Genomic DNA, 25,338 nt, shown 5'->3' with positions numbered 1-25,338 from the left:
AAAAAAATAAATGAGTTTTACTTACCTGGTGCTTCTACCAGCCCCATGTAGCCATCCTGTGCCCTCGTAGTCACTCACTGCTGCTCCAGTTCCCCGCTGGCAGCTTTCTGACCTCGGAGGTCAGGGCCACATTGCATACATTTTTACGCATTCCAGCTAGTGCAGGAACAAAAATGTACGCGTTGCACCACTAACACGTAAAAATGTATGCGTTAATGTTCCTGCACTAGCGGGAATGTGTAAAAATGTACGCAATTCGGCCCTGACCTCCGAGGTCAGAAAGCTCCCAGCGGGGGACTGGAGCAGCAGTGAGTGACTATGAGGGCACAGGATGGCTGCATGGGGCTGGTAGAAGCCCCAGGTAAGTGAAACTCATTTTTTTTTTTTTGCTTGGACCTTCCCTTTAAGCTGGAGAACCAGCAAACCTAGACTGGATTTGGTAACAACAATTTTCTATTTAGTTTGCGAAAATTTGCAACCTTCAGCTAGGTCATAACTGATCATAATGAGGGACACTGGAAGGTCATACAGTATATGCACACATGAAGTGGACTTAAAGAGACACTGAAGCGAAAAAAAACTATGATATTATGATTTATATGTGTAGTACAGCTAAGAAATAAAACATTAAGATCAGATACATCAGTCTAATTGTTTCCAGTACAGGAAGAGTTAAGAAACTCCAGTTGTTATCTCTATACAAAAAAGCCATTATCTCCACGACTTTCAAAAGTGGTGGAGAGGGCTGTTTTCTGATTTTTATTATCTCAACTGTTAGTTAACTATTTACTTTTCCTCTGGCAGAGGAGAGTTCATTAGTTCACAGACTGCTCTGAAAGAATCAATTTGAATGCTGAGTGTTGTGTAATCTGCACATATTAGAGAATGATGCAATGTTAGAAAAAACACTACTTGAAAATAAAAATATGAGAATATTTTCTTTGCTGCTAATCTTCTACTAATTATTCATAGTACACAACCAATTCATTATATCATTTTTTTTCACTTCAGTGTCTCTTTAACCTTTTAGTTTAAGTTAAACTTAACCTTTTTTGAGCACCCACATGCTTAAGCCCCCCATTCCTACACCGTTCACCTGATTTGGATGTAAATACCCTCAAATTAAAGCTGACCGTCTGCAGTTAAAGGACATCATGTTAGTTTCATTTCAAATCCATTGTGGTTGTCTATAGAACTAAAAATTTGTGTTGATGTCCCAATATTTAAGGACCTGACTGCATGTATCTCTTCTCATATCAAGAGACCACATCATAACCTAACTTACCAATTAACCCACCAATTCCCTTTTTTGGGAACAGTGTTAGTTACATAACTAACTTTTATCGCACCTAATTTGCTGCCCCTTTACCAGACAGTCACTTCCTACAGCATCGGCATATCCACGCTGCAGGCTGTGATAATTTCAGACTTACAGAATAATTGGCAAACATAGTAGGAATATAAGCTAAAACGTTTAGACTTGCGCAACAACTAAAGATTCACATACAAAGTGGATTGCCAAATTATGTACAGATCTGATACTCTGAAAGTGTAATATTAAAAAAAATGGTCTTGTTTTGACTACTTCCTTTTTCCAGGCTGCTTAGCCGCAGGCCCACAGCAGTTTCTGCTATGCCAGTAGTGCACCATTCCACAACAACAAAAAGGGACAGTGCACACCAAAAAGCGCTAGCATAATCGCAAACGTTCAGCGCTTTTTGAAGTGGTTTTTCAGAGCGATTCTAGGCATGTGCCTAGTGATTTTCTAATCATGCCTAGTGATTTTTGGAGTGTTTTGGTGTAGAATTTTTTATTTTTTGTTCCAGTAGAGCTGGAACTAAACAGCTTCTTTAACAAAAACGCTTGGAAAATCGCTCTGTTCAAGTTCTTTTCAGAGCGATTTTCCACTTTGCCATACGTAACATTGAGGCTGAATCGCCTCAAAAGCGCAGAAATGCTGTAGGACCCGCATTTGCGTTTGGGAGAAAATCACATCGCTCTAGTGTGGTCCATCCCATTCAAATACATTAGCCAAGCGCTTTTCAAAGTGCTGGCGTTTTTCAAAGCGCTCAGAAGCACTCTTGGTGTGCACCAGCCCTTACTTAAACCAGGACGATTGTTCTGTTCTGATGAATTTTAGCCAATATGTCCACAACTCTGTCCAAGTCCAGCTCTTCTGTGCGGTTGCCATTCATGGCAAGGACAGCCAGGCTGCTCAACCTCTCGTTAGCCATTCTATTTCGAAGATATGTTTTAATTGTTTTCAGCTTGCTAAAAGAATGTTCACATCCAGCTGGCATAACAGGAAGAGTAAGTGCAATAAGAATTAGTTTATGCAATTCAAAAAAAGCATCTGTATATGGAGTCAGGAAAGTAAAAAGATCATGAATGTTGGTCATGTCTTCAATGGAATTCCTTTCCAGAAGCCTTTTTGCTGCATGAAGTTCTGCTGAAAGATCTTTTGTATCTGAGCCATAGTGAAGTGCCATTGGGAGAATAACCTCTTCTTGCAAAAATGTGTCCCTTCTAGGTGTTAATGCTTCGATGGATTTTAATATAGCACAATTGGCATTGTCAAATCGCCTATTAAGCTCAGTGATGATTCGTTCTACAGTTGGCAAAAAAAGGTGTTTTCGGAAATCTTTTTTGCTTTGTGACACCATCCTCTGCCCTGATGTAGTCATAATGATTGTGTCTTGGTGAGTTATTGGTCGTCTTCTGATACGAGCAATCTCAATTGGTTGAGGCAAACTGTTATCCTGAATGAACTTTTCAGCTTCTTTCCACAACCTAGACCACATGCCGTCTTCAGATTCACTATTGTCTCTTGCTTCACTAAATTCTTCTTGCAAGCTTTGTAGAAGTTGGATAGCGCATGAAATTTGAAGATCTGAAGCTTCTAATGCCTTTGCAACAATACTGGTTCTTTTAAGAATCCCCAGAAACATTATAAGGCAAATTGCAAATTTGCTATCCATTGCATTTAGAAGTGCCTTTGCCTGAAGCCTACGAGAAGCATTGCTGTGATCTTGCTCATAATGTTGTAGGGTTTCCAGAATAGGTAGTATGGCCTTATGAATGCTCTTACATGCAGCATATTGACAAATCAACCTCGTATCTGATAACCGCTTCAGTTCTATTGGGACTGTTCCTGGCATCATTTCATTTTGCATTTCCATGAAATAGGCATGTACAGCTGAACCACTAATGAATGTATATAAATTCTGTAGTAGGGAGAAAAACTCATCGGCCATTTCAATATTTTTTACAATGTCCACAATCACAAGGTTCAGTCTGTGGCTGTAGCAGTGTACATATAGAGCTCTTGGGCACTGCTCGCACATTTTTTTTTGAACTCCTGCTGCATCTCCACTCATGACACTTGCACCATCATAGCACTGCCCTATGCATGTCTTTATATCTATGGTAAGGTCAGCAAGCACCTGTATTATTGTGCTGGTTAAAGAATGGGCATCCAGGCCTTGAGCTTGATGAAAACCAAGAAATTCTTCATGTATTTTATCATTATAAACATAACGCATTACAAAAGATAGCTGCGCGGTTTTGGAAATATCCTTTGATTCGACAACCTGTATTGAAAAGACGCCAGCATGAGAAATTTCTTCGGTGATTTCTTGTCTTACTAATCTGGCCATAATGTTAATAAGCTCAGCTTGAATGCTGTGTTGTGTATATCTTGCATTTCTTGCACCTGCCAATTTTTTCTTTACAATGTCATCATGTCTTGCAACAAGGTGAAGAATTTCAATAAAATTTTCCCGATTCAAGCTTGTTTCATCTTCTCGGCGGCCTCTTTGTGCAATGCTCTGACTTGCTGTTAATCTCAAAATGTCACATATTGTTTTTATATAGTGTCGGTTTTCTGCTACAAGTATACAGTGTTCTTCACCAAGCATTGTATTTAAAGTACGTCCATCTGTTGTGCGTATCTGGAACTCACACCAGGCTACATGACTGGCTTTATGAGCTTCTGCACTGTTATGTATAGTCAGTGATCCATCTTTTCCTATAGCTTTTTCCCAGTTCTGGAAGCCAAGTCGGACAAAAGCACTGGTGGATTTATTTGGCTGAGGGAAATGCCTGCATGGGAAGCAGTACACTGCATCCTCAGATTGAGAATATTCAATCCAGCGAAAAGTTGAGTACCAGTTAGGATTAAAGGCTCTATGTTGTTGACCAAATTTTTTTAGAGGGAATGCGTTAAGTTTTGGTTGGGCAGGTATGGTGTCTCTAGTCTGGCTAATGTCTGTTGGACCAGGAGGCCTTTGCACATGGATTCTGTCCCTGCATACTTCAACAATTTCCTGGCTTGTATCGCCTCCTTCTACAGTAGATGTCTCACTATCAGATTCAAGTGTGGCAATGCTATCATTGTCACTGTTTTCCCATTCTGGGATGTGGGCTACATCTGAGCTGGTTTCACTGTCTGCAGTAATTTCACTTGATTCTGTATGGGACAGCTGCGACACACTGCATTCAGGTTCTACTGCACAAACTTTGCGTTTTTTGGTGAAAAATCCACGAATATCCATATCTGCAATGATGAAAATTATGTTAAATAGTTTCGGCACTAATCAGGCATCTACTTATACTTCTATTTTCCCAATCCTCCAAAAAATGTTTACACAGCAGTGATCCTATCACCTTGCATGGCCCAGACAGTGATAGTGTGCATCTTCCAAAAATGTTCAACTGCTGGACACTATGATTGGCTGGGACAGGCAAAGAAGTGGAGCTTTATCACTTTGAAGGTATTTTTAGCAACTGATTTAATTATTTCCATGGATCAAGCATTTCAAGCCCTGAAATTTATTAACCTTCCTAGCGGTATTCAGCATAAACATGCTGAAAGTGGTATTGACGAGCCAGGCTCGTCAATACCACCAGAGAGATTTCCTGTTTGTCAGCCCCGCCGGCTTCACTTTTCCCTCATCAGAGGGATTCCATAGGATGGCCGGATGCCTGTCAGCATGCTGTGGGTAGCGATCTGTGCTACCCACAGTGTGCAGAACAAGCATCCAGCCACCCTAGGGAATCCCCGGGCAGCGGATCAGAGTTCTGCAGGGCTGGCGGGGGCTCCCCCTGCAATGCGGCGGGCAGGGGGGTCCCTTCTATGTGGGCGTGTGGCCGGGGCTCCCCCTTCTGTGCAGGAGGTGTCCCCCTTCTGTGCGGGCTGGTGGCCAGGCAGGGGCTTCCCCTTCTGTGCGGGAGTTATCCCCCTTCTGTGTGGGCTGGTAGCCGGGCAGGGGCTTCCCCTTCTGTGAGGGAGGTGTCCCCCTTCTGTGTAGGCTGGTGGCCGGACGGGGGCTCCCCCCTCTATGGGGGAGTCCCCTTCTATGCGGGCGGGCTGTGGGTGGCCTCTCTCCCTCCTCCCATCTCCTCCCCCTCTCTCCCGATCCCCTCTTCTTCAACCCCCCCGATCTGAAGCCCTTTGAAGTCTACTCACCCAAGGGCTCTCTCTTGCGGCGGCAGCAGCACTTCCTCCTCCATCGCCGAATTCCCAGTCTGTGTAGTTACATTACAAGGCTTGGTGACGTCACCAAGCCTCGTAATGTAACTACACAGAGAACGAGACTTTGGCGATGGAGGAGGAAGTGCTGTTGCTGCCGCAGGAGAGAGCCTCAGGTGAGTTGACTTCAAAGGGCTTCAGACGGGGGGGAGCAGGGAATCGGGAGGGGGGACGACACATCTGCCTACCTATAACTGGCTACACACCTGACTACCCTTACATCTGGCTCCTTATACATCTGGCTACTTATACATCTGGCTCCCTATACATCTGGCTACCTAAAAACCTGGCTACACATTTGGCTACCTATATACCTGGCTACACATCTGGCTACCTATATACCTGGCTCTACATCTGGGTCTTATACTCACTATTGGCGTGTTGATCCCTCGTCGCGTACCACTGATAGCTTACCCAGTGCCTTCTTCCATGTCCCTTGATCCATGTTCAGATTGTGCTTGAAGAATGTGTAATAGAGGAAGAATCCCCTCATTCCCCTGCAGAGTACCTACACATCACTCTTCCATACACCCACAGTTACATTGCCTAAGTTCAGATCGATGTTCTTTGTCCCTGTCTGCACTTACCACAAGTACTCTCACCAAGGACTCGTCGAATTTATACTTATAGGAGAACTGACATGATAAAGCTACAGAGGCTGCCATCTTTATTTCCTTTTAAACAATACCTGTTGCCTGGCAGCCTTACTGATCTATTTTGCTGCGATAGCGTCTGAGTCACACCAGAGACAAACATGCAGCTAATCTTGTCAGATCTGACAATGTCATAAACGCCTGATCTTCTGCATATGCTTGTTTCAATGTCTATAGCTAAAAATATTACAGGCAGAGGGTCAGCAGGGCTGCCAGGCAACTGGTATTGCTAAAAAGGAAATAAATATGGCAGTATCCATATCCCTCTTGCTACATTTGTCTTTTAACAGTTAAGGTGGCCATACACTTATAGATTTGCAGCAGATTCGACCATCACATAGATTTCTGTCAGATGCCTGTCACGTTGAATCTGACAGGAATCCATCTGATGTGTGCCACACACTAATAGATTTCCAATAGATTTCAGAATTAAATCTTTTGGAAATCTATCTAAATGCATTATTGGACCATTAGATCCAATGCAACTCTATGGGCCATGGATCTGCTACCAGCAGCAGATCGACCTAGATCATCCTGTCAGATAGCTCAAATCCATTGAAATTGATAGAAATCGGCCACAAATCGATCGATAGATTTGAAAGAATCGATTTCTGATCGGTTGATCGATTCTATAGAAATCAACCAGTGTATGGGCCCCTTTAGTCTACAGCTATATCCTAAGTTCAGTTAAAATGTATCTGTGGTGTACATAAAGGGAGAAAAAAAAAATCATAGAGGTACGCTAATGCTTAAAAGTTAGACTGTCCCAACACATTGTCAGTTTCATAAGATTCACTGGAGCCCCATATCAGCTGGGTACAGGTGCATAGATCTGCCCCCTTGTAGAAAATGGCCCTGGCCTTTTCCCTATCAGATTAACCACTTGCCGACCGCCCACAGCCCATGGGCGGCGGCAAAGTGGACGCCTAAAGGACCACAATACGCCTTCAGGCGGCGCGTCCTTTAGGCATGCCGGGGGAGCGATCGCGTCATTGATGACGCGCGCTTCCCCCGGCAACTGGCTCCGCCCACCCGCCGTAACATCCCGCCGGCCATACGGAAGCGCCGCCGGGATGTTAACCCCGCGATCGCCGCTACAAAGTGTATAATACACTTTGTAATGTATACAAAGTGTATTATACAGGCTGCCTCCTGCCCTGGTGATCCCAGTGTCCGAGGGACCACCAGGGCAGGCTGCAGCCACCCTAGTCTGCACCCAAACACACTGATCTGCCCCCCCCGCCCACTGATCGCCCACAGCACCCCTCAGACCCCCCCCTGCCCACCCCCCAGACCCCTGTTTGCACCCAATCACCCCCCTAATAACCCATCAATCACTCCCTGTCACTATCTGTCAACGCTATTTTTTTTTTATTCCCCCCCCCTGCCCCCTCCTGATCACCCCCCCACCCCTCAGATTCTCCCCAGACCCCCCCCCAGACCCCCCCCCCCTGTGTACTGTATGCATCTATCTTCCCTGATAACCTGTCAATCACCCGTCAATCACCCATCAATCACCCATCAATCACCCCCTGTCACTGCCACCCAACAATCAGCCCCTAACCTGCCCCTTGCGGGCAATCTGATCACCCACCCACACCAATAGATCGCCCGCAGATCCGACATCAGATCACCTCCCAAATCCATTGTTTACATCTATTCTCTCCTCTAAACACCCACTAATTACCCATCAATCACCCATCAATCACCCCCTATCACCACCTGTCACTTTTACCTATCAGATCAGACCCTAATCTGCCCCTTGCGGGCACCCAATCACCCGCCAACACGCTCAGATTGCCCTCTGACCCCCCCTTATCAATTCGCCAGTGCATTAATTACATCTGTTCTTCCCTGTAATAACCCACTGATCACCTGTCAATCACCTGCCAATCACCTATCACCCATCAATCACCCCCTGTCACTGCCACCCATCAATCAGCCCCTAACCTGCCCCTTGCGGGCAATCTGATCACCCACCCACACCATTAGATCGCCCGCAAACCCGCCGTCAGATTACCTCCCAAATGTATTGTTTACATCTGTTATCTTCTCTAAACACCCACTAATTACCCATCAATCACCCATCAATCACCCCCTATCACCACCTGTCACTGTTACCTATCAGATCAGACCCTAAGCTGCCCCTTGCGGGCACCCAATCACCCGCCCACACGCTCAGATTGCCCTCAGACCCCCCCCCCCACCTTATCAATTCACCAGTGCATTAATTACATCTGTCCTTCCCTGTAATAACCCACTGATCACCTGTCAATCACCTGCCAATCACCTATCACCCATCAATCAACCCCTGTCACTACCACCCAACAATCAGCCCCTAACCCGCCCTTGCAGGCAAACTGATCACCCACCCACACCAATAGATCGCCCGCAGATCCGACATCAGATCACCACCCAAGCGCAGTGTTTCCATCTATTCTCTCCTCTAAACACCCACTAATTACCCATCAATCACCCCCTATCACCACCTGTCACTGTTACCCATCAGATCAGACCCTAATCTGCCCCTTGCGGGCACCCAATCACCCGCCTACACGCTCAGATTGCCCTCAGACCCCCCCTTATCAATTCGCCAGGGCATTATTTACATCTGTCCTTCCCTGTAATAACCCACTGATCACCTGTCAATCACCTGTCAATCACCCCCTGTCACTGCCACCCATCAATCACCCCTGTCACTGCCACCCATCAATCAGCCCCTAACCTGCCCCTTGCGGGCAAACTGATCACCCACCCACACCAATAGATCGCCCGCAGATCCGACATCAGATCACCACCCAAGCGCAGTGTTTCCATCTATTCTCTCCTCTAAACACCCACTAATTACCCATCAATCACCCCCTATCACCACCTGTCACTGTTACCCATCAGATCAGACCCTAATCTGCCCCTTGCGGGCACCCAATTACCCGCCTACACGCTCAGATTGCCCTCAGACCCCCCCTTATCAATTCGCCAGGGCATTATTTACATCTGTCCTTCCCTGTAATAACCCACTGATCACCTGTCAATCACCTGTCAATCACCCCCTGTCACTGCCACCCATCAATCACCCCTGTCACTGCCACCCATCAATCAGCCCCTAACCTGCCCCTTGCGGGCAAACTGATCACCCACCCACACCAATAGATCGCCCGCAGATCCGACATCAGATCACCACCCAAGCGCAGTGTTTCCATCTATTCTCTCCTCTAAACACCCACTAATTACCCATCAATCACCCCCTATCACCACCTGTCACTGTTACCCATCAGATCAGACCCTAATCTGCCCCTTGCGGGCACCCAATCACCCGCCTACACGCTCAGATTGCCCTCAGACCCCCCCTTATCAATTCGCCAGGGCATTATTTACATCTGTCCTTCCCTGTAATAACCCACTGATCACCTGTCAATCACCTGTCAATCACCCATCAATCACCCCCTGTCACTGCCACCCATCAATCATCCGCTGTCACTGCCACCCATCAATCAGCCCCTAACCTGCCCCTTGCGGGCAATCTGATCACCCACCCACACCAATAGATCGCCCGCAGATCCGACGTCCGATCACCTCCCAAGTGCAGTGTTCACATCTGTTCTCTACCCTAAACACCCACTAATTACCCATCAATCACCCCCTGTCACTGCTACCTATCAGATTAGACCCCTATCTGCCCCTAGGGCACTCAATCACCCGCCCACACCCTCAGAATGCCCTCAGACCCCAGCCCTGATCACCTCGCCAGTGCATTGCTTGCATCTATTCCCCCCTCTAATCACACCTTGAGACACCCATCAATCACCTCCTGTCACCCCCTAGCACACCTACCCATCAGATCAGGCCCTAATTTGCCCCGTGTGGACTCCTGATCACTCGGCCAAACCCTCAGATCCCCCTCAGACCCCCTTCCAATCACCTCCCCAGTGCATTGATTGCATCTATTTTCCCCTCTAACCACCCCCTGAGACACCCATCAATCACCTCCTGTCACCCCCCTAGCACTCCTATCCATCAGATCAGGCCCAATACAACCTGTCATCTAAAAGGCCACCCTGCTTATGACCGGTTCCACAAAATTCGCCCCCTCATAGACCACCTGTCATCAAAATTTGCAGATGCTTATACCCCTGAACAGTCATTTTGAGACATTTGGTTTCCAGACTACTCACGGTTTTGGGCCCGTAAAATGCCAGGGCGGTATAGGAACCCCACAAGTGACACCATTTTAGAAAAAAAGACACCCCAAGGTATTCTGTTAGGTGTATGACGAGTTCATAGAAGATTTTATTTTTTGTCAAAAGTTAGCGGAAATTGATTTTTATTGGTTTTTTTTCACAAAGTGTCATTTTTCACTAACTTGTGACAAAAAATAAAATCTTCTATGAACTCGCCATACACCTAACGGAATACCTTGGGGTGTCTTCTTTCTAAAATGGGGTCACTTGTGGGGTTCCTATACTGCCCTGGCATTTTAGGGGCCCTAAACCGCGAGGAGTAGTCTAGAAAACAAATGCCTCAAAATGACCCGTGAATAGGACGTTGGGCCCCTTAGCGCACCTAGGCTGCAAAAAAGTGTCACACATGTGGTACCGCCGTACTCAGGAAAAGTAGTATAATGTGTTTTGGGGTGTATTTTTACACATACCCATGCTGGGTGGGAGAAATTTCTATGTAAATGGTCAATTGTGTGTAAAACAAATCAAACAATTGTCATTTACAGAGATATTTCTCCCACTTAGCATGGGTATGTGTAAAAATACACCCCAAAACACATTATACTACTTCTCCTGAGTACGGCGGTACCACATGTGTGGCACTTTTTTACACCCTAAGTACGCTAAGGGGCCCAAAGTCCAATGAGTACCTTTAGGATTTCACAGGTCATTTTGCGACATTTGGTTTCAAGACTACTCCTCACGGTTTAGGGCCCCTAAAATGCCAGGGCAGTATAGTAACCCCACAAATGACCCCATTCTAGAAAGAAGACACCCAAAGGTATTCCGTTAGGAGTATGGTGAGTTCATAGAAGATTTTATTTTTTGTCAAAAGTTAGCAGAAAATTGATTTTTATTGTTTTTTTCACAAAGTGTCATTTTCCACTAACTTTTGACAAAAAATAAAATCTTCTATGAACTCACCATACTCCTAACGGAATACCTTGGGGTGTCTTCTTTCTAAAATGGGGTCATTTGTGGGGTTCCTATACTGAACTGGCATTTTAGGGGCCCTAAACCGTGAGGAGTAGTCTGGAAATCAAATTCCGCAAAATGACCTGTGAAATCCTAAAGGTACTCATTGGACTTTGGGCCCTTTAGCGCAGTTAGGGTGCAAAAAAGTGCCACACATGTGGTATTGCCATACTCGGGAGAAGTAGTACAATGTGTTTTGGGGTGTATTTTTACACATACCCATGCTGGGTGGGAGAAATACCTCTGTAAATGACAATCTTTTGATTTTTTTACACACAATTGTCCATTTACAGAGTTATTTCTCCCACCCAGCATGGGTATGTGTAAAAATACACCCCAAAACACATTGTACTACTTCTCCCGAGTACGGCGATACCACATGTGTGGCACTTTTTTGCACCCTAACTGCGCTAAAGGGCCCAAAGTCCAATGAGTACCTTTAGGATTTCACAGGTCATTTTGCGGAATTTGATTTCCAGACTACTCCTCACGGTTTAGGGCCCCTAAAATGCCAGGGCAGTATAGGAACCCCACAAATGACCCCATTTTAGAAAGAAGACACCCCAAGGTATTCCATTAGTAGTATGGTGAGTTTATAGAAGATTTTATTTTTTGTCACAAGTTAGTGGAAAATGACACTTTGTGAAAAAAACAATAAAAATCAATTTTCCGCTAACTTTTGACAAAAAATAAAATCTTCTATGAACTCACCATACTCCTAACGGAATACCTTGGGGTGTCTTCTTTCTAAAATGGGGTCATTTGTGGGGTTCCTATACTGCCCTGGCATTTTAGGGGCCCTAAACCGTGAGGAGTAGTCTGGAAATCAAATTCCGCAAAATGACTTGTGAAATCCTAAAGGTACTCATTGGACTTTGGGCCCTTTAGCGCAGTTAGGGTGCAAAAAAGTGCCACACATGTGGTATCGCCGTACTCGGGAGAAGTAGTACAATGTGTTTTGGGGTGTATTTTTACACATACCCATGCTGGGTGGGAGAAATAACTCTGTAAATGGACAATTGTGTGTAAAAAAAATGAAAAAATTGTCATTTACAGAGATATTTCTCCCACCCAGCATGGGTATGTGTAAAAATACACCCCAAAACACATTCTACTACTTCTCTTGAGTACGGCAATACCACATGTGTGGCACTTTTTTGCAGCCTAACTGCGCTAAGGGGCCCAAAGTCCAATGAGCACCTTTAGGCTTTACAGGGGTGCTTACAAATTAGCACCCCCCAAAATGCGAGGACAGTAAACACACCCCACAAATGACCCCATTTTGGAAAGTAGACACTTCAAGGTATTCAGAGAGGGGCATGGTGAGTCCGTGGCAGATTTCATTTTTTTTTGTCGCAAGTTAGAAGAAATGGATTCTTTTTTTTTTTCTTTTTTTTTGTCACAAAGTGTCATTTTCCGCTTACTTGTGACAAAAAATAATATCTTCTATGAACTCACTATGCCTCTCAGTGAATACTTTGGGATGTCTTTTTTCCAAAATGGGGTCATTTGGGGGGTATTTATACTATCCTGGAATTCTAGCCCCTCATGAAACATGACAGGGGGTCAGAAAAGTCATAGATGCTTGAAAATGGCAAAATTCACTTTTTGCACCATAGTTTGTAAACGCTATAACTTTTACCCAAACCAATAAATATACACTGAATGGTTTTTTTTTAATCAAAAACATGTTTGTCCACATTTTTCGCGCTGCATGTATACAGAAATTTTACTTTATTTGAAAATTGTCAGCACAGAAAGTTAAAAAAATCATTTTTTTGCCAAAATTCATGTCTTTTTTGATGAATATAATAAAAAGTAAAAATCGCAGGAGCAATCAAATAGCACCAAAAGAAAGCTTTATTAGTGACAAGAAAAGGAGCCAAAATTCATTTAGGTGGTAGGTTGTATGAGCGAGCAAAAAACCGTGAAAGCTGCAGTGGTCTGAATGGAAAAAAAGTGGCCGGTCCTTAAGGGGTAGAAAGACTGTGGTCCTCAAGTGGTTAAGGTAGAGGCTTTTTCTGCAAGGTGGATTCGCTACATGCTGGAACATATGGCTAATATGGGGCTTCATGAAATCTTATTATACAGACAACATGCTGGGGCATTCACGCTGGCAATTAAAGGCCAGGATGGCTGACAGGGAAAAGTGTCAGCTTCCTGGTCAGGAGATTTTTGTTCCCAAAAGCAGATGTCATCTTAACCACTTGAGGACCGCAGTGTTAAACTCCCCTAAAGACCAGGCCATTTTTCTTAAAAAGGGCCATTGCAGCTTTAAAAAGACAAAGACAAACACTTATACAGCGCTTTTCTCCTGGCGGACTCAAAGCGCCAGAGCTGCAGCCACGAGGACGCGCTCTATAGGCAGTAGCAGTGTTAGGGCCGCACAACACAGCACAACAAGTGTCCCCCCCCTTTTCTCCCCACCAACAGAGCTCTCTGTTGGTGGGGTCTAATAGCTCCCCAGATGTTTATTTTTATGTAAATATTTATTTTATTATATTTTGAATAAATGTACTTTTTTTTTAAATTATAATTTTTATTCCCCCCTCCCCCCCCCGCCAACCAATCAGCGTGATCAGCTAGGAGGCTGAAGGTGGAGGGGAACTGATGTGCGTGCAATCTCCTACAAAACAGGCCCCAAGGACCTTACGCCAATCAGCGTTAGGTGGTCCTAGGGCTGCCGCCGCGTCCACGCCCATCGGCGTGACATGGTCAGCAAGAGGTTAACATAGCTTTAAAATTCCTAAGCTTTGGCAGTGATGAAATGCCTTTTATGTTACATACTTTCAATCAATGAGCAGATGGGGTCAGCAGTGAAGGAGGTGGTGGGGGGAGGGAATGGGAAGCAGAGAGAGAGGGCATGAGGACACCCTCCCACACATGATCAAAATTAATCAAACTCTTCACAACAAGCAGATCTTACCTACAGCTTCACACAACTGCAATCTGCTTGTTCAACGAGTGCTCAGTGACTTGAGGATAATTCTGCTGACTGCTGGGCTGCAGTGGAAGGGAGCCAGTGCATGTGTTCACAGAAGAATAAGAGTGCTGATGGACTGGTGGGACACCACAACCATTGGCCTGCAACAAAAATTGATGGAAATTCTTAAAAATGAGAATACAGCAAACCTCTTTTCCTGGTCCCCTTGGAGTTTTACAAACAAGCAGAGGGGGTCAGCAGTGAAGGTGAGGGGCGGGGAAAGGGGAAGGGGGGTTGCGGAGCAGAAAGAGAGAGAGAGAGAGAGAGAGAGAGAGCATGAGGACACCCTCCCACACATGATCGAAATTAATCAAACTATTCACAACAAGCAGATCTTACCTAAAGCTTCACATAACTGCGATCTGCTTGTTCTTCGAGTGCTCAGTGACTTGAGGATATTTCTGCTGACTGCTGGGCTGCAGAGGAAGGGAGCCAGTGCATGTGTTCACAGAAGAATAAGAGTGCTGATTGGCTGGTGGGACACCACAGCAATTGGCCTGCTGTAACAAAAATGGATGGAAACTTTAAAAACTGTGGGAAAGCAGGGGCCTGTTGTAGGCTGGAAACTGTAAGCTTCCAAACTTCCAAATGAAATAAAAAAAAACAGAGGCCGGCTGCTGCTGTAGAATGATTACAGTATAATCTCGTTATGATAAACTCTATTATAGTAAACATTCTGGTATAGTAAACTAACTCTCCAGGTCCCGGCAAATCTCCATTATAAGTCTATGGGAGTAACACCTGCTCTAGTGAACAGTGGCGTAGCTATGGACCTCGGGGCCCCGGTGCGAGTTTTACATTGCCCCCCCCCCCAGCACTCTATAGGTAACACTTGATATGGCGCAACAAAACCTGCCAAGGTCATCTACAGTATTAGAGGTGCAAGAAGGGGATGGGGAACAGTGTGTTAATGATTGCTACCATTCAAAGCATCTATAGAAGTGATTATTATTACCACAGGACCAATAAACAGCTTATACTTTGATTTAGAAAGGGCCTCATTGGGCCCCTCTAGCCCAAGGGCCCCAATGTGGTCGCTACCTCTGCAGCCCCTATTGCTACACCCCTGCTAGTGAAATCATACACACCTGGATATAGTAAACTCAATCCTCATGTCCCAAGGATATGCTTCTGTGGAATGTATGACCTATTCTGATAATAGTAAACTTCTGGTGGTGGTGGTGGGCTGGACGCCCCAGGGCAGGGTCAGGCCTGCCTGGTGGTGAGCTGGAGGCCCCAGGCTCAGGACTGGCTGGAGGCCCCAGGGCAGGCTCAGGCCTGCCTGGTGGTGAGCTGGAGGCTCCAGGCTCAGGCCTGCCTAGTGGTGGTAGTGGGCTGGAGGCCCCAGACTCAGGCCTAGCTGGTGGTGGGCTGGAGGCCCCTGGGCAGGCTCAGGCCTCCCTGGTGGTGATCTGGAGACCCCAGGCTCAGGCCTGGCTGGTGGTGAGCTGGAGGCCCCAGGGGCAGGCTCAGGCCTGCCTGGTGGTGGGCTGGAGGCCACAGGCTCAGGCCTGCCTGGTGGTGAGCTGGAGGCCCCAGGCTCAGGCCTGCCTGGTGGTGGGCTGGAGGCCCCAGGCTCAGGCCTCCCTGGTGGTGGTGGTGGGTTGGAGGCCCAAGGCTCAGGCCTGACTGGTGGTGGACTGGGGGCCAAGGGCCTCAGCAGTGGTTGTGGGGGCCTGGGGGAAGAGAAAATGAGTTAGCGGGTGCTCACAGACAGACAGACAGACATACATACTGTAGTAATAGTTAGCACTAGTACCTAAAATGGCGCCTGCAGCAGTGTCTGGAGTCAGGAGGAGCTCAGTGGACACAAACAACACAGGCACAGCCAGATGGAAATGGCTCTGACTGGCGCCTGGCGGGCTACCTGCCCCAATTACAAAAGATGGAGGCAGAGCTTTAGGGTCAGATAGGAATCGTGCAAGATGCACACCACACCACCCCTGCCACACTGTGACCACTGTCCTGGTGCCCATGTGTGTGATGTCAAGTTTGTCAACCCACCCACGGACCGGTACCCACCTTGCTACTGTCCAGGCTGTCCTCGCTCCTCGGCTCGGCCTGGCTCGGAGTCGGTTGGTTGTGTCTGCAGCAGTGACAGGTTACAGGTAGTACTAGTGCAAGCTACGGGAAGCTGGGTGGGCGGGCCAGGCCACAGGGAGACTATCACTCAGACAGTCATGACACTGAGGCTGAGCAGAGCACAGCGTGAGTGTGATGTGACGGACGGACGGACGGACGGCACGTCACACAAATTTAAAGCGCAACAAATGTGCCCTTGTGGCTCTGGACTGTCTGCCTGGGAATCCATCTGCCCTTTCCTCCTTCCTGAATCCTGGCTGCAAGCCTTTCTCAAGCTGTATCAGGCATTGTTATACCATCTAGCACTTATACTACGTTTATATAGCTCCCTCCCAAATTGAACACCAATCACAGGCAGAGTCCTTCAGCCAATAAGACTTGCACAGTGGTCAAACGGACCACATAGAGAACTGCCAAACTCAATATGCAAAAATGAGGCATCCCATAATATATAACATGTGTTACTCCTCCCTGCTGAGCGGACCAAAATGTAAACCGCGCATCTATATGCAAAAATATGCGCATATACGCAACTACTCACTGTGAGTAGTTGCGTATATGCGCATATTTTTGCATATAGATGCGCGGTTTACATTTTGGTCCGCTCAGCAGGGAGGAGTAACACATGTTATATATTATGGGATGCCTCATTTTTGCATATTGAGTTTGGCAGTTCTCTATGTGGTCCATTTGACCACTGTGCAAGTCTTATTGGCTGAAGGACTCTGCCTGTGATTGGTGTTCAATTTGGGAGGGAGCTATATAAACGTAGTATAAGTGCTAGATGGTATAACAATGCCTGATACAGCTTGAGAAAGGTCTGCGGACCGAAACAGCGCTGCTGTGGCTGTAATGCTTGCTATGTCGTTTTATCAATAAAAGAGCTTTATCACTACTGGATGGTGCTGACTTGACTGCTGATACAAGACGTTGGAGTGTCGGAGTATGCAGAGACACTGCGGGTCCTAGCACATCCTCCTGTTTTTCCTTCCATGGGTGCTTGCTTCATACTGCTTCATTCCTGGCTGCAAGTACGTGGGTCGGGGAAGGGGGGGCTTTCAAAGGGGCTCACAACATGTCAGCTGGGGCTGGAGCCCGGGTAAGCCCCAGCGTGGAGCCACCACTGTTTATAATAGATTGTCAGCTGAGAGAGAGTAATATTGAGTTTCACCTTTGGCTACATCAACAGGGTGAAAATTACTGTATTATCACATACTCTATATACTGTATGTACAGTATTTTAGACAATGTCAATATTATTAGTGAAGTTTAGATTGACAAGCTTCCGTTTCACATAACTAAATTCATCTGGAGTGAAACACGCTCCATAAATAGATGAGGGAAAACTGACCTGTCAAACACCCAGCACAGTCTCTGCCTATAAATCCTTCACTAACGTTTCAGAGCAGCTATAGTAGTGTCCACCCTTCAGTGGACCTCAGAGCCTAGAGGTAGGTGAAGTAGGGACCCTTCATTGGAATTTCACTGATTCATGTGTTCTGGATTCCTAACATTATGGTTCTAGACAAGCCTAATCCCAGGAATTCTAAAGCGGACTCAAACTCTATTACAGCACATAATGAAAAGTCTTCATTTCACATGTGGGTGCTGAATCAATTCACTGGACTGTGTTGTGTGTGCTTGTTTAGCTAGGTCAGAGTGTCTTATCAATAGTTGTAAATCAAAACTGTGAGCTGTGTGTGAGCTGTGCCACAGCAGCTCTCTGTCCTGTGTAAACATAGGCTTAGCCCTTTTAGTGCTTTTAGTGAAGAGAAGCCAAGTAGAACTTTGTTGTTTTTTTTCAGGCTTTCCATAAACTGTAATGAAGATTTTTTTTCCCCTAAAGGTTATCATGATGTGGCTAATCTTTTAGAGCAGAGAGGAAGTTCTGAATTTAGTCCCACTTTAAATTGTGTCTTTGAATTCAAATAAAAAAAAATAAAACAATCTTTTTTAGAACACTTATTTATATTACCATTACCATATCAAACTTTTTTTTACACAGGCCTGCTGTTCTTCTCAAGTTGTTAGGATATCCATACATCACTTGATGTATGGGCAGACCATGAGGCAGATCCGGGGCCTCCCCCCCCCCCCCCCCCCCCCGTTTGAAGTAGGAAAACAGTACCTACAAGTGGTGACATGTTGTAACCCTGTGTGCTTCTTTAATTTTAAGTTACTTTACTTTTTCTTGAATGCCAGAATAAAGAAAAAGTCTAGACGTCACAGTATGAACTCATTTTATGCTGAATAAAGTTTAATCAAGTTGCACTGTGTTTTTAGGAAATATTCTTCTCGCAGGAAGATCTTGTCTTAGGGTAGGTTCCCACATGCTTTAAAAACGTATCCGTAGCTACGTTTTTTGGCCTGGATCAAAAATGGAGCCACGCATACCACTGTTAAAAATAGCAGCTGTCTTCACTCAGTTTCACAAGGGATTCGTCTGCGTTCAGGGGGATCTGTTTTGAAAATCTGAACGGACGGTCCGGATTTGCATGATTTTCACAGACCCCGTATACATGGAGGGGTAGTGAAAATCAATAGAAAAATTGACCCCCCTCTACACAGGCAGCTTTGGACACAGAAACAGATCCGTTTCTGTGTCCCAGCCTGTGGGTAGAGAGGGGGCCGCCATGCTGGAGGGGGTAGCAGCCAGGACGGGGGTGACAGCGGTCAGCGGGGAGGAGGGTCGCCCCCCTCACCTGGGTCCCCCGTGCCCCTCCAGCTATTTGTGCAAAAAGTTGTTAAATGTAATGTCCGCAGCGAGCGGGGAAGATTACCTTCTCTTCTTACTTCCTCCGCTCGCCGCATCACTTCCTGCAATGCCACCCTCCGAAGTATAGAGGGCGACATTGCAGGAAGTCAAGTGGCGAGTAATGGCATGCAAGGAGAGAAGGTAAGCGTTCCTGCTCGCTGCCGACATTAATTTTATTAACTTTTGCACTGATAGCTGGAGGGGAGCCTGGACGGGAGTCCTAGGTGAGGGGGGGCAACTCCCCTCCCCGCCGACCGCTGTCACCCCCCTCCTGGCTGCTTCCCCCTCCAGTTCGGTCCCCCCCCCCCCCCTTCCCCAGGCATATGTTTCCACGGACTGGAAACATATGCTGCAAACATATTTAAAGGAGTCATCAGGGAACATTTAATAAAATAAGTGCTACTTACCGGGGGCTTCCTCCAGCCCCAAGCTCTCAAGTACAGAGCTTCGGACGCCATCTTCCCGTAGACCTACTATGCAGGCTGGAGCGGGGCTGTGGGCTATGAACTGGCACGGCATGCAATGGACGGTGGCCAGAGTCTGAAGGCCGGGACGTCCCGTGGCTAAAAGCGGGACGTTTCCCGGGACATGACGCAGCCTGGGACAGGGGACCCCGAGTCAGGGACGCGTCCCGGCTAAAGCGGGACGTCTGGTCACCGCACCTTCAATAATCATTGCATGCAACTTTCAGGGCAAGGTGTAGTTTTCAGAATAGGAAGTCTTTGGGTCCCACTGAGGCAACAATGGTGCACTAGAGTTGCAGGGACAGATGAGTAAGTGGGGAGCTGACAAGGCCCAAGGATGATCTCTCCTTTAGGAGTGAGTGTGAGACTTATCTGGAGAGCTGCAGCCACATGCAGGTTAGAAGACTGGAGTCCTGTGTGTTGGTGCTGGGGTGTCTGGCTCACTGTTCTCCTGAATCCAGATTGTCTTCTCCTCTCCTGAAGTATCTCTTTCCTATCCCTGCAGACTCTCCCTTCAGTTTCCTCTTCACCCACCTTATCAGCCTTCTCTCCTCTTCTCCCCAGAAGGAAGATTCCCCTTTCTGCTTTTCTAACTTTATTGTCCTAAAACAAAACAGACACCATGCTCTCAGAGCACAGCCAGTGGCTCCCAGGCATGTCCCCTCCCCCAGAAGGAAGTTAACCCTCAGCCATCCAGACCACTGTGAATCATAGGCAGGCAACACACTTGTCTTTCAGTTTTCTGCGTGCATTTTTCTACGTACTTTTTCTGCACACTAAGTGTGTTTCTTTGCAGGAAAACATGCATGTTTTTTCACAGCAGCTGATGTAACTCATAGAGAAAACTGACAAAATCTGCAGAATTATAATGCAGAATGTAAGTTTTTTTTCTGTGCGCAAAAAACATATTAAGTGTGAACTAGCCCATTGATTAACATGAGTTCTCCGTTTTTCTGTGCAGAAAACGAGCACGAAAACACAGGGACGGATCTAGGGGGGAGCAAGCGGGTCTCTTGCCCCAGGCGCAGTTTGTTGAATTCTTAAAAAGGCGGCAAAATGTGGATGGGGAATGGCAGTTTAGGCGCCAAAACCTGACCTTGCCCCAGGCGCAACTTGGGGCAACTTGGTCTAGATCCGTCCCTGCGAAAACAGTCAAGTGTGTTCCCTGCCTGAAACCATGCTTGCCTGCTTTCTCAAAAACACATATATAGGCAGCTAAGAACCACACAGTTTGCACTTCACATATGGGGGTAACATTCTGACCTTCAGCTCCCCCACCCCTCCCCACCCCACCCGGCTTTCTAACTGCCCCAATCCATCCCTCTGATCCCAGTGTAGCTGACTAAGCAAGAGAATTCATTCTTTTGTGAACTAAGACCCTGGTTTTTAACTTAGCTGTAGGGATAACAGTGGTGCCTGGATGAGTGAATTTAAGAATGCATTTGTTTGAACATTGCATGCGAGTGTGTGAAGGGTTAATTTTTTTTTTCCTCTCCGATTGAATCTGATCAGAGAGAGATCTGTTGCCTAGTGCCCATACACCGCAGGCTGATTTCCAATAGATTTCAGCCTAAAATCTAGCACCCCCGCCACCGCCTGCACAGCTGCCCCCCAAGTTTTAAAGTGCCCCCCAGGTACCCGTGCTCTGTAAAGTCTCACCTGTCAACTGGTGCTAGTCCCAGCCTCCAGTGTTTGGCATAATGGTGAGTGCCTGCAACACATGGCACCAGGTGTGCGTAGTGACATCACACACGTGTCAGGAACCACATGGTACAGGCACTCAGGGTGAAGGTGGACACCAGAGGAGGCCAGGCGTGGCGACAGTGGAAAGGTGAGGCTTTTACACTGCACACAGGCACAGGAGGGAAACAACTTTTACATTTTCCAGCATATCTGATCGATCCTTTCGGCTGATTTAAGCTGGAAAATTGATTGAAAGATCGATCAGGTAGCCATGTTACAATACTTATGCAGGGCCGGATTTACCATAAGGCACTGTAGGCACATGCCTACAGGCGTCTGATGATGGAAAGGCAGCTCACTTCCATCCCGAGCTCATTCCTCTTTGCTTCCCTATGCAGAGTCCTGATGAGAGTTTAAATTAGAAGATACTCACCTTACTATTAGCATTCCACTAACAAGAATTCCCTTCAGGCAGAGGCATTTAATACTGAGGGTACTCCTGGTTACCTAATACTAAGGGACTCCCGTAGCTACCTATGATTGGCAAGGGAAGTAAGGGAGAGGTGACAGCTGGGACAGCCAGCACACTTGTGGCGCAGTTTGGCCGGGGGGTTATAGGTTCATGGAGGGTGAAATCTAAGATGCCAGGATATCTGTGCCTATAGGCTCCTGTGAGGTAAACCCAGGCCTGATCCTATGATTCGATAAAATTATCAAACTGGAAGGTTGATCGGGCCGCAATATCAAGTGGTGCATGGGCACATTTACTCCTTTGCACTGCATGTTTCACTGTGATAACTGCCTTCCTTTGCTCCCAACCGTTATGGAGATGGGAGTGATAACTGCTGTTCATGCAGACCTAGAACCCTGCACATGTGTAGGATTACACCTCCCTGTAGAATGAATGGATCATTGCAGAAAGCCGTGGACAGTGAAGGGATCCAACATGTTTTTGTTCCTGCTTTGTGCAGACTTATCAAGCAACAAGACAGTGGGGAGGATTCTGGAATGGGTTACACTGAACTTTATACTGTCGTCATGGCTTTTAAGTGTCTACAAATATATATCAGAGTCAGAGGGTGACAGTGAAGGGGGAGTGACACAGAATAAGAGGCAGTGTACACCAGTGCACAAGGGATATGATGACATAGTAGACAGTGCATACATTATGCAGGATAGCAGGCAGGGATCAGTGATGAAGGAACAGGATAGTGAAGGAGGTTCCAGACATCAGTCACAAATCAGTAAGAGCGGACAAGAGGAAGCACGGATGAGTGACAAATAGAGATGACAAGGACAGTCTCAGTAGCGTAGCTTAGGAGCTCAATACATAACAATTGATATGGAGCATCACAACCTGCCAAGGACAGCTGCAGTGTCAGAGAGGTGTAAGCTGGGAAGGAGAGCGGTCTATTAATGGTTACAACTATTCAGAGCACAAATAGAGATGATCATTACCAGCTTAACACCAGTAAACGGATGATAACACTAGCTGTGTGATGGGACAGTGTAATGGTTAAGGCTCTGCCTCTGACACAGGCAACCTGCGTTCGAATCTCGGCTCTTCCTGTTCATTAAGCCAGCAGCTAATCAGTGAGGAGACCTTGGGCAAGACTCCCTAACACTACTACTGCTTATAGAGCGCATCCTTGTGACTGAAGTTCTGGTGCTTTGAGTCCGCCAGAAGAAAAGTGTGATATGAATGTTCTGTGTCTTTTCAATAAGGTGATTGATAGCGACCGCACCAGGGTCCCTCTGGTCCCGGGGCCCTGGAGCAGTCGCTGCCTCTGCATCCCCAATTGCTACACCACTGGACAGCCATGCTCTACTGAATGTTTCCTCCTGTTAATCATGTTCTCATCTGACCAATATCACAAGTACAAGTAATTGAATACCCAAATAATGATGATATCTGCTCAGATACACTAAAACAAATGTTTAGATGACAGAATAAGCCGTGTTTGGCATGACTCACCAACAGAGCTCAGCTGTCGCAATGTCCCCGTACAGATAGTCCCCTACTTACAACAAACCCTCAAGTTACAAATGTCTCAAATATGCAAAACACAGCTGTCCTCATGTACAAAACGTGCTGTACTGGTTTTGTTATTACATAGTTGTGTTGTTATTACACATGACAGTATTGTTGTATGTTGTTTCAAGGACATTGAAAAACACCAAAAAATATTGTTTAAACTATATGTCCAAATCCAGAGTTCAAAGGAAAATCATGTATTCACATGTAGCAGAATGTATAACCTGACTCAACATAGAAGCAAATTCAACTTACTAGCAACATCCCTGGACAGCAGTGAACTGTACAGGGCCGGTTCAAGCAACAATTGGGCCCTAGGGCAAAATTAGCCTGGGGGCCCCCCAATAGACACCCCCCGACCAAAAAGCGTCATTAGAGGCCCTTTGTTGCAGCCAAATTTCCCTCCTGGGCCCCTGAGCTGGCTGCTGAACCTCCCCCAATCACCTCCCAACTTAACAGACTCTGCAGAGTCCCTGGGGAGCAACAGTTAAGATGTGAGGGGGGGACAACTTGAGGACCCCTACATGCTCTGGGGCCCTGGGGCAATTGCCCAATTTTTCCTATGGTAGCTCCGGCCCTGGAACTGTATAAGGTAGGGAGGCTGGCCCCCGACTTGTTCCCAGTGTTTAATTTTGTCCAACTTTGTATTTGAACTACAGTCTCTCTCACTAGCTTCACTATATCCTTTAAGGGCTAGATTCCACTACGAGCCATGGCCGTTTCCAATTTGGCTGTGGCTCCCGTTCTGCTGCTATAGGCTATATAGGTATTCTGATCAGGACAGCAAAGCACTAACTTCTTGCCTGCAGGGCCAGGGAAATGCTGCAGAATTGGCCCAGATAGGGCATAGTGGAAATAGGCCCTAACATGTGTTGACAGTTAGTGAGAAATACAGGTGCCCATACATCAGGCAATGTACCAGGAGACAGATTTCTCAGAGAGAGAGATCTGTTGGCTGCCCATACACTGCAGGACAATTCCCAATTGATTTTAGCATAAAATCTTTCAGGAATCAGTCTTGTGATGCAGCATTCGCTACCTCCCCACCCCCAGCGCTGTCCTTCTTAATGTAAAATGTTACCCTTGTCGGTGTCCACTGCTGGCTCTGTGCTCTGTTCTCATATATATGCGCCCCACGTGATTGCTGTAGTAATGTGGGTGTGTGTGACATCACTCACGCACCCACGTACACACCTGCAACAACGAGGGCCCCGTGTGGAGTGTGGAGATGGAGCCAGCCACGGACACCAACAGGTCATGTATACTGCACGGGGCACTGGGGAGCACATATTACACTAGAGGGGACCGTGCCATACCAATATCGCCCACCATTACCGATCACGCATGTTGGCCCTACATCTCGCACCTTGTCCAATCGATGCATGCGACCAATCGAGCATGCTATTGGCGGCACCGATATTCATCCGATCCGATTATAATAATTGCATTGTCGATCGGCCACCAAGTCACCTCTTGTATGGCCACCTATTAAATATTACACAGAATGGTGTCACTCTGTTGCTGGAAAACAAAGGGCTCCATCCAATTCACTTTTTCTCCTACGTTTTCTCCTAGGAGATCAATTTTCATCTTCTTCTTGAAATATCTTTTCAGCACTCAGCAATTGAAATAACACCAAAAAGTAGGTGAAAGATACTGTCAAAATCATTCTGAGTATTGCCTTTTAAGCCACAGCTGGTGGGTAGACAAAGTGATTTGGATCAGGCCCAATATGTTGCTCTGGTAGTAGCTGAAATACTGCTGACAATCACTAGTCAGCAGTGAAGCAACATTCCAACTACTAGTTGAGATAACTATAAATAACAGCTGCGCTCTGGTGGTTTCTATTTAAAGGGTACCTGAGGTGACATGTGACATGATGAGATAAACATATTCATTTTTTTCGCACTGTAAGGGTTAAGAATTTATGGCTCTAAATTACATTTTCTCTAGAGTCAGAT

The 25,338-nt window shown here is 46.5% G+C and overlaps 2 protein-coding genes across 5 annotated transcripts in view; one reads left to right on the top strand and one right to left on the bottom strand.

Moving 5' to 3' along the window:
• USP2 (ubiquitin specific peptidase 2) overlaps positions 1 to 25,338 on the top strand; it is a 292,102-nt gene that overhangs the window by 150,274 nt on the left and 116,490 nt on the right. The window lies entirely within an intron of this gene.
• LOC137521568 (zinc finger MYM-type protein 1-like) lies at positions 403 to 20,251 on the bottom strand. 4 transcript variants are annotated; one of them, XM_068240971.1, is made up of 4 exons: positions 20,194 to 20,251; positions 14,698 to 14,858; positions 14,302 to 14,459; positions 403 to 4,555 (listed from the first exon to the last, which is right to left on the bottom strand). In XM_068240971.1, the coding sequence occupies exon 4, from the start codon at positions 4,551 to 4,553 to the stop codon at positions 2,103 to 2,105; it is 2,451 nt and encodes an 816-aa protein (XP_068097072.1). In that variant the 5' UTR covers positions 4,554 to 4,555; positions 14,302 to 14,459; positions 14,698 to 14,858; positions 20,194 to 20,251; the 3' UTR covers positions 403 to 2,102. The 4 variants fall into 4 exon arrangements, with proteins under 4 accessions (XP_068097072.1, XP_068097074.1, XP_068097075.1 ...); XM_068240973.1 differs by having other exon boundaries at positions 19,603 to 20,214; XM_068240974.1 differs by having other exon boundaries at positions 14,698 to 14,855; positions 20,194 to 20,214.

Source organism: Hyperolius riggenbachi, chromosome 6 (assembly GCF_040937935.1).
Source record: "Hyperolius riggenbachi isolate aHypRig1 chromosome 6, aHypRig1.pri, whole genome shotgun sequence".
NCBI lineage: Eukaryota > Metazoa > Chordata > Amphibia > Anura > Hyperoliidae > Hyperolius > Hyperolius riggenbachi.
Note: the sequence above shows the minus strand (reverse complement) of the source record. Positions and strands in the feature narration are given on the sequence as shown.